General features: G+C 43.4%; 1 protein-coding gene across 10 annotated transcripts in view; it reads right to left on the bottom strand.

Moving 5' to 3' along the window:
- Nucleotides 1-780: 780 nt before the first annotated feature.
- rreb1a (ras responsive element binding protein 1a) overlaps nucleotides 781-9,084 on the bottom strand; it is a 220,994-nt gene continuing 212,690 nt past the window's right edge. For 8 of the 10 annotated variants that reach the window (XM_043719503.1, XM_043719506.1, XM_043719504.1 and 5 more), the window contains one exon: nucleotides 781-3,135. In XM_043719503.1, coding sequence (XP_043575438.1) covers nucleotides 2,579-3,135 — 557 coding nt within the window. In that variant the 3' untranslated portion in view covers nucleotides 781-2,578. Of the gene's footprint in view, nucleotides 3,136-3,824; nucleotides 3,934-5,978; nucleotides 6,693-9,084 lie in introns of those variants that run through there. The other 2 variants (XR_006315932.1, XM_043719508.1) reach the window with 2 other exon arrangements.

Genomic DNA, 9,084 nt, shown 5'->3' with positions numbered 1-9,084 from the left:
CACTGTGCTGCCCCTTTAGGGCAGTAATGTAAATAATAGTTTGAAGGCACTGTGTTTGCCAGTCTCCATCACATGGTGGTTTAGAGACGTACAGCTGTAAATTCTTGATGGCTGAATTACAGCACACAGCTGAGATCAAACTAAACAGCATCAAAATCAAAAAATGTGGTTCACCTGGGGGACAATCTGCACAGACACACTATATTTTCGAACAGACTAAGAGGGCGAGGGCTGGAAAGGTCTCTCATGTCAAGTGATTGCAATAAAACACCCCCCCCAAAAGATTTTGGCCCCTGTTACACACTACACCTTTATTCCCTCCCATTACAGCCTAAGGTACCCAACAATCAGATAGTGAGACCTAAAACTGGAGCATGTACAAGTAATTTACTTAGAGACACACAATACAAGCAGGCACCTGTAAACATAAAAAGGCTACATACTAAAATTAGAAGTCCACGTGGAACCCCAAGTAATGGCCACGTCCTGAAGATAACTAAACGCTTGATTAGTATAAATAACTTAAAATATTAGATTAAGTATCAGCCACTTTAAGCTGTCGATTTTGCAACACATGACAAAGTTCTAGCCCATAGACTTAACAACGTGCTGAAGACTTTATGCAACAATCTCTAAACCACACAATAGGATAGCTCTGTTATCATGCAGTGGGGTCATGGAGCAGATTGAGAGGAGAGGTGAGGTGACAGTGGAAATAATCACCAATAGCTTTCTATTATCAACGCATGAACAAATACAGTGCCAGGACAAATAAAAATCTCAAGTATAACATTTTATTGCTTAGATGGTTTTATACAGAACAGCTTTAAATTTTTGCATTGGAAATAAGTACCAAAACTCTGTGATTCTCTGTTCATGTGGCATACACCAGATGTGTACATAATATTTAGCAGCAGTAAAGATTCCCTTTACGAAAAAATATGGATTCTGGATTTTCAAACAATGTTTTATGGATTAATGCATTACTTTTATTTCCTTTTAATTTTCCCCCATTAAAGTTTCTTTCCTTCTTGAAAATAGACAATAATTCACTAAACCTCTGGTAATAAAAAGCTCTTTAATCATGGTGCAGTGAAAAGTGACTGTTTTTTTCTTTTTTTTGAACAAGCTGTAAACCAATTAATTATCGTTATTTTTCTTTCACAGTCAAGTGCTTCATGTAGTGATTGAATCGTCTCAGCTTCAAGTTCTTAAAGTGGAAGAAAATTTGGAACTAGAAAGGGATTTAGTAGATGCAATTTTTTTTTGAAAAGCCCTGAGAGAGACAGTCGGAATTACAAATAACTGATAAAACAAATTAGTTCCACATGCAATCTATTCTAAGATTCACCCATAACTCAGCACAAAATAATTTTCTCCTTTTCACAGCTTTTGAAAAGAAAACGCAACAGATTTGCTTCAGTCAGACAACAAAACCCACTAATAAAAGAATCAATAAAATGTGGCAAGGGCCATATAAACTAATATTGCCGATACAGAAAAAATACTAAATAAAGCTTTAAATCAATAGTGATTATTGCTAGTACACTGTTCCAGCTTAACGCTGGGAGAATCTTTTTCCTTGCTACAGTTCTGCATTATATAATTGATTAATGGCTGCTCCCAAGGATGCTGGATTAGACCATCGAGAGCAGAATTGTAAATAAAAAACCTTAAATTCTTTTGTACTGAATTTCATATTGATATAAGATTTAACAAAAAAAGTGTCTCCTAATTCATTTTACCTTCTTAGTCCCATTTTCTTGTTTCTAGCCAAAACAACCCAATGCGCATTAAAAATGGAGGGGGAATCTTGTGGAAGCCATCTTGCATTTTCACAGACAGTAGCAAACAAGTTCCACCTTAATCAAAATACATCTTAAAAGACCAAATTACAAAAAGAAAACAAAACTGCACTGTTGTGCACACCATAAATGGAGAACAAAGTCATATTTGTTTTGTGAAAGAAACAAAATAAAAAGCCATAATTGCTATTTTGCCCCTATGTTTGTTATTTATGGTGAAAAACTGGCCCAGAGATTGTCAGTGTCATTGATCACTGTAAGGCCTTTCTGGAAGACTTAGTTCAGCAGTTCCTCATTAGGGGCCTAAGCACAGCCTATGCCAAGTGCATTTTGATGCCCCATTATTATGTGTTATTTGTTTTAAAAATCAGCTTTAAAATATAAACACATCACAAAGGAATTTGATACTTCCCCAAGATTGTTCTCAAAAAAAAAGGCTAGCTCTTCTTGTTGTACTTATTTTGAAACAAGGATTTTCGAGCACTTCTGAACAGAACTTTAGTTGTGCACAGCAATCAGGTCATAAGGCACTTGGAAGATACAACATGCAGTCTGGAGAGTTGCACTGGATTCCTCTCACTCGTGTCTCTTAAGGCGTTCCATCGCACCAGAGTTAGAAAAAACTCTGCCCGCACACAGGCGGACTAGAACAATTCACCACAGCAGCCTCATCCCTGCTTGGTGTTTTGCGGGTACAAGAGAGTTAATTTCATTCCAAAGTATGGTGGCACAGCTTTAAAGCAACAAAAACCTCCAGTTCCTTGGAAGCCACATTATTCCACTCCAAGCAGGCAAGGAGTAGACTCCACTGAGCCCAGGACATGGTTCATTGGCGCCCCACTAGGTATTCCCAGAAAGTTCTGGATGATATCTGAGGAGCCTGTGGAATCAGCAAGTGTCTTCTCTGAGTTTTTTAATGATTCTTGGTCGTTGCCCTGAATAAGGAAGGTTCCTTGCCTCACACCATTGACTGCTGTTGCTGGGCGAATGAGGCTGTTCTCTGGCTCGGCTGCTTTGACACCTGCCTGGCTGGGAGATTGGCTCGTTGTGGCTGTCACTGGGCTCCCTGCAATGCTCAGTGGCAGCGGGGAGTCATTGCTGAGGCTGATGCTAGTGACTGTCTCGCTCTCGTTGTCCGACAGCTGGCTGGAGCCCGCCTGTTCGGCCTCACTCTCACTGTCATCCTCATCCTTGGACAATTCATCGTCGTTCTCACCCGGATGTCTCTTGGCCACCTTGGCTCCCTTCTGATGGATGCGCTGATGGCGGACAAGGCTGTGTTTCAGGGTGAATGTCCTCTCGCAGGTCAAGCATTTGTACGGCCTTTCACCTGAAAGAGCAATAAGTGGAAACATTATGTTTTTGACCACAGTGATGGCCACAAGTGCTAGCACAGACTGCCCAACAACTGACAGCTCCCCAACTGACAAACAGTGTACAGCCCAATCACTGCTTACGTCACTCAGTAAACCTCTGCTCTCTGAATACAATGGAAGCTGGGAAACAGGCCTTTCGGTTGCCATAGGGTTGCAGGATATAAAAACCTGACCTCTGATACTTTCCTGGTAACTCAGTCACTACCAAACATCAATGGAAGATCATACAGTGGTCCCTCCATACCCGCAGGGGATACATTCCAAGGCCGGCATGGTGGCTCAGTGGTTAGCACTGTTGCCTCACAGCGCCAGGGACCCAGGTTCGATTGCCGCCTCGGGCCACTGCCTGTGTGGAGTTTGCACATTCTCCCTATGTCTGTGTGGGTTTGCTCCAGTTTCCTCCCACAGTTCAAAGATGTCCAGGTCAGGTGAATTGGCCATGCTAAATTGCCCATAATGTTAGGTGTATTAGTCAGAGATAAATGTAGGGGAACGGCTCTGGGTGGGTTACTCTTCAGAGGGTCAGTGTGAACTTTTTGGGCTAAATGGCCGATTTCCACACTATAGGGAATCTAATCTACCCACCCTGGAAACCTGAAACCACGAATAGGCGTGAACCCATTCATTTAAATGAGAAATTTACCTTCCCGGCAGCCCCCGGTCCCAAAATGTTCCCAGTAATATGTTCAAGCTGCGGTAAACCGCGGGTTAACTGATATCACGGAACCAATTCCACAGATACAGCAGTCGACCTGTACTTTCACAGGAAAACTTTATCAGTCACTAATAATTGACAGTTATGACTTTTAAATAATCAGAAAAGGCCGTTCAGCATGTCGGGTCTGTACTACCAAAACTATGCTAAGATTATACTCATCCCACTTTTCAGCACTTTGTTCAGAGTCTTGAATGTTACAATATTTCGACTGCTCATCCAAGTAAGTTTTTAAAGGCTGTAAAGTTTTCTGCCTCAACTATCCTCCCTATACTTTGCACCCATTCCGTCTTGTGCTTCCTGACCTACTTTGGTTCCCATCAACCGCCATCAACCCAAACAGGAGAATGCATTCCAAATTCCCAACACCATCTGGGGGGCCCCTCCTGTTTGGGTTGATTGTGGGGGACAGGGAACCTAAGTAGGTCAGGAAGCACAAGACGGAATGGGTGCAAAGTACAGGATCAAGGGGCCAAATGGCCCGCTCCTAATTGTCCATTTCTCCCTCAGGGACAGGCTGCAGTTCCAGCAATGGCCACCACTCAATTCTGGTGTTGCTGAGACAACAGTGATGGGTCAGTGGCTCCCCTCGGGAAGGACTTTACCCCGAGGGTCCCTCTCTGATGCAATTATGGCTACTGCCAGGATATCATTACTGTTAGCCAGCCAGGTTTCTGACTGGCGCTGTGCTAGCAGACATTCTGGAGACAAATACAGGTTATTTGTTCTCCCAACCCAAAGTCCGATATCCCCTCCCTCCTGACAGTGGGGGAAATACAAAAATACTTGATTAGAATCTTGCCCATAGCTCCCTCCTGCTCACACGCTCAGGAAACCACTGGGTTAAATAGCAGTGACCTCCATCTTGCTATTTAAGTCAGAGGGGCCACTTATACTGGCCCCAAAACGGTTTGATGTTGTGGGAAATTCACAATTTAGCCAACAACTAACTGATCTAACACTTCACAAGCAGACAAGAATATAAGCTAAACCAATGCCAATCTCCCCCACTTCCCCCAAAAGGTTCCCAGCTGTGCGGAATACAAGGCCATCCTGGACAGTTAAGGGGCTGGAGTCAGAGTCAGCACATCTTGTTTTCATTTTCCCAGCTTCAAACAAACTGACAATGTGAAAATCAATAAAGAATCATTTGTTAACTGGCACTAGCACACTAAGCATTAAAACAAATGCATACATCTGCTGAGAAATTGAACTAAAACACTGTTCTAACTTGTTTGCAAGACTGGGGTTTCTTTTCTTTGTGTTATAATCCAGGGGTCTTCGCAAGAGGCCACGTTTCATTTTTCACAGAGCTGTGTACAATAAGACTTTTGCAAGTTTCGCTATTATCAAAAAACATAAAACGTGCATCTTTATGAACAAGCTTCACATGGGAAGGTTATTCCACTAATTTCCTGTCATCGTGTCAATCACTGATTTAGTGAGATGTTGGCAATGCAGCAGTCACACCAAGGTGGTTTATGTCCCAGCTCTACTGACAGTGCCATCACCCTCCGACTCCCTTTGCATCATGGAAGATACTTGCGGGTTGTTCCTGCCACTTTTCAGGGAGGCCACTTCTCTCTCACAGTCTCTCACTATCTCCCTTCCAACTCCATTGTTCCTTGCCAACTCACTACCCCTGTCACCCTAGTGCCCAGATAAAAACAAATGGTGTTCTGACTGAAAAGACAGACTTCATTTTGGCCAAGTTTACATCTCTTGGTGCACCATATTTAAAAAAGTAGCCTAACTGAGCTCAAACCTCTCAGGCAGATGTGCGTAAAGTACCCAAGGGAGAATCTGTTACTCAGGTGTGGATTCCAGGACACTGCTGAGTAGGAGTGTTCGAGGAGAAAGTGAGGTCTGCAGATGCTGGAGATCAAAGTTGAAACTTTATTGCTGGAACAGCACAGCAGGTCAGGCAGCATCCAGGGAACAGGAGATTCGACGTTTCGGGCACAGGCCCTTCTTCAGGAAAGAAGGGCCTGTGCCCGAAACGTCGAATCTCCTGTTCCCTGGATGCTGCCTGACCTGCTGTGCTGTTCCAGCAATAAAGTTTCAACTGAGTAGGAGTGTTGCCAGCTCTACTTACAAAGTCTTTCACTTGTAATGAGGAAGAAAACATGGCCTGAGGATGAAGATTGCCTCTCAATTTCCCAGTGCTCTGCCAATCACAGACTGTCTTTTGCCTGAATTTGATTTTTATTAATGGTGAGCCTCTCAATAACAAATGTGGGACAGAAACAGCCTGAGACTGGAGAAGCAGCTCCTTGCAAATTCAGTCATGTCCACCTGCCTGTATTTTAAACACAGGTCTGTGGGGCCTGACACTAGTGTGCAGTCTGTATGTCGGATACCTCTGCTTTAATCATTAGATACTACTTTGTTCTGACAATGAGGATCCTATTGGGCATCCAGTGAGGTAAATTTCTTTCCTACGACTGTATTTCTGGTGGAAACTCACAATAGACTAAGAAAAGATAGTGAGGACGGTTTAGAAAATAATGCACAATTCAGGTTACCATATATAAAGAGGACTAAGGAACTGGAGAGGGTGCAGTGAAGATTCAGAAGGATGATACCAAAAACAGTTTATTTACCAGTAAAGAATTTACAGGCCAAGTCTCCTTTTCGACTGTAAAAAGGCAACTGAGGGGTGACTTAAAATTACAAAATGATTTTGAAAGGACAAGCACAGAATGTTTCATCTTGTGGGGTGGAAGGTGGGGTCACATAGATGACTCTTTCAAAGAAATGGCAGGTTGGCTGAATGGCCTTCTGTGTTATATGATTCTACATTGGTAACAAATTCAAGTGTGAAAGGGGAAAGTGCTTCATTTTTCTCTCAAGGAAACAAAATCCTGCTGTCCCAAGCTGCAAGCTCACCCTCCACCTCTTGGGAAGTTCCCCAAATCCTCCATACAAACCTCAATCTCCCCCCAGCTCTGCGATCCTCATTCACCAGATCATTCAGCACCTCCGTCTTGATCACCCCCTTCTTCTTAACCCAAATCATCTCTCCTGCCCTGGCCATCCTCTACCCCCATGACCCTTCCCCTCTCTGCCCTTCCCCCAATTCCCCAATTGTCCATTGTGTGCAGGAGGGTTCTCTGACAAAGTACGTAGACAGGCCAACAAGGGGCGAGGCCACATTCGATTTGATACTGGGTAATGAACCTGGCCAGACGTTAGATTTGGAGGTAGGCGAGCACTTTGGTGATAGTGACCACAATTCAGTTATGTTTACTTTAGCAATGGAAAGGGATAAGTATACACTGGAGGGCAAGAGCTACAACAAGGGGAAAGGCAATTATGATGCAAGTAGATAAGATTTAGGTTGCATAGGATGGGGAAGGAAACTGCAAGGGATGGACACAACAGAAATGTGGAGCTTTTCAAGGAACAGCTTACAGTGTGTCCTTGATAAGTATGTACCTGTCAGACAGAAAGGAAGTTTACAGTGGAGGTGCCATGGTTTACTAAGGAAGTTGAATCTCTTGTCAAGAGGAAGAAGGCAGCTTATGTTAGGATGAGATGTGAAGACTCAGTTAGGGAGATTGAGAGTTACAAGGTAGCCAGGAAAGACCTAAACAGAGAGCTAAGACGAGTGAGGAGGAGACATGATATGTTGTCAGCGGATAGGATCAGGGAAAACCTTAAAGCTTTCTATAGATATATAAGGAATAAAGAGTGACTAGAATAAGACTAGGGGCAATCAAGGACAATAGTGGGAAGTTGTGCGTGGAGTCAGAGGAGATGGGGAAGTGTTAAATGAATATTTTTTTGTCAGTATTCAACTGCAAAGATAAATTCCTAGGGCTAGATGGGATTTATCCTAGGATTCTCTGGGAAGCCAGGGAGGAGACTGCCAAACCTTTGCCTTTGACCTTTATATTGTCATTGTCTACAGGAGTAGTACCAGAAGACTGGAGGATAGCAAATGTTGTTCCCTTGTTCAAGAAGGGGAGTAGAGACAACCCTGGTAATTAAAGGCCAGAGCCTTACTTCGGTTGTGGGTAAAGTGTTGGAAAAGGTTATAAGAGATACGATTTATAATCATCTCAATAGGAATAAGTTGATTTGGGATACTCAATATGGTTTTGTGAAGGGTAGGTTGTGCCTCACAAACCTTAATGAGTTCTTTGAGAAGATGACCAAACAGGCAGATGAGGGTAAAGCCATTGATGTGGTGTATATGGATTTCAGTAAGGCGTTTGATAAGGTTTCCCCATAGTAGGCTACTGCACAAAATATGGAGGCATGGGATTGAGGGTGATTTAGCGGTTTGCATCAGAAATTGGCTAGCTGAAAGAAGACAGAGGGTGGTAGTTGATGGGAAATGTTCATCCTGGAGGTCAGTTACTAGTGGTATACCGCAAAGATCTGTTTTGGGTCAACTGCTGTTTGTCAATTTTATAAACAACTTGGATGAGGACATAGAAGGATGGGTTAGCAAATTTGCACATGACACTAAGCTCGGTACAGTTGTGGATAGTGCCAAAAGATCTTGTAGGTTATAGAGAGACATAGATAAGCTGCAGAACTGGACTGAGAGGTGGCAAATGGAGTTTAATGCAGAAATGTGTGAGGTGATTCACTTTGGAAATAGTAACAGGAATGCAGAGTGAATGGTAAGATTCTTGGTAGTGTAGATGAGCAGAGAGATCTTGGTGTCCATGTACATAGATCCCCCAAAGTTGCCACCCTAGGTTGACAGGACTGTTTAGAAGGCATACAGTGTGTTAGCTTTTAATGGTAGAGAGATCGAGTTTTGGAACCATCAGGTCATGCTGCAACTGTACAAAACTGTGGTGTGGCCACACTTGGAGTATTGTGTACAGTTCTGGTTATCACATTATAGGAAGGATGTGGAAGCTTTGGAAAGGGTTCAAAGGAGATTTACCAGGATGTTGCCTGGTATGGAGGGAAGGTCTTACGAAGAAACGTTGAGGGACTTGAGGCTGTTTTCAATAGAGAGAAGATTGAGAGGTACAAGATAATCAGAGGGTTAGACTGGGTGGACAGTGAGAGCCTTTTTCCTATTCTTCCCCCTCCCACCCCACCATTTTCCACCATCCCCTCATCTCTTCCCATCCCCCCCACCTGCCATCTCCCTATATCCCCATCTCCTCCTCCACTGCCATCACTCACCCCCATCCTCCCGATCACTAGCCCCCACCTGCAA

The sequence above is a fragment of the Chiloscyllium plagiosum genome, chromosome 29 (genome assembly GCF_004010195.1).
Source record: "Chiloscyllium plagiosum isolate BGI_BamShark_2017 chromosome 29, ASM401019v2, whole genome shotgun sequence".
In the NCBI taxonomy this organism is placed as follows: domain Eukaryota; kingdom Metazoa; phylum Chordata; class Chondrichthyes; order Orectolobiformes; family Hemiscylliidae; genus Chiloscyllium; species Chiloscyllium plagiosum.
This window is presented reverse-complemented; position numbering and strand designations above follow the sequence as displayed.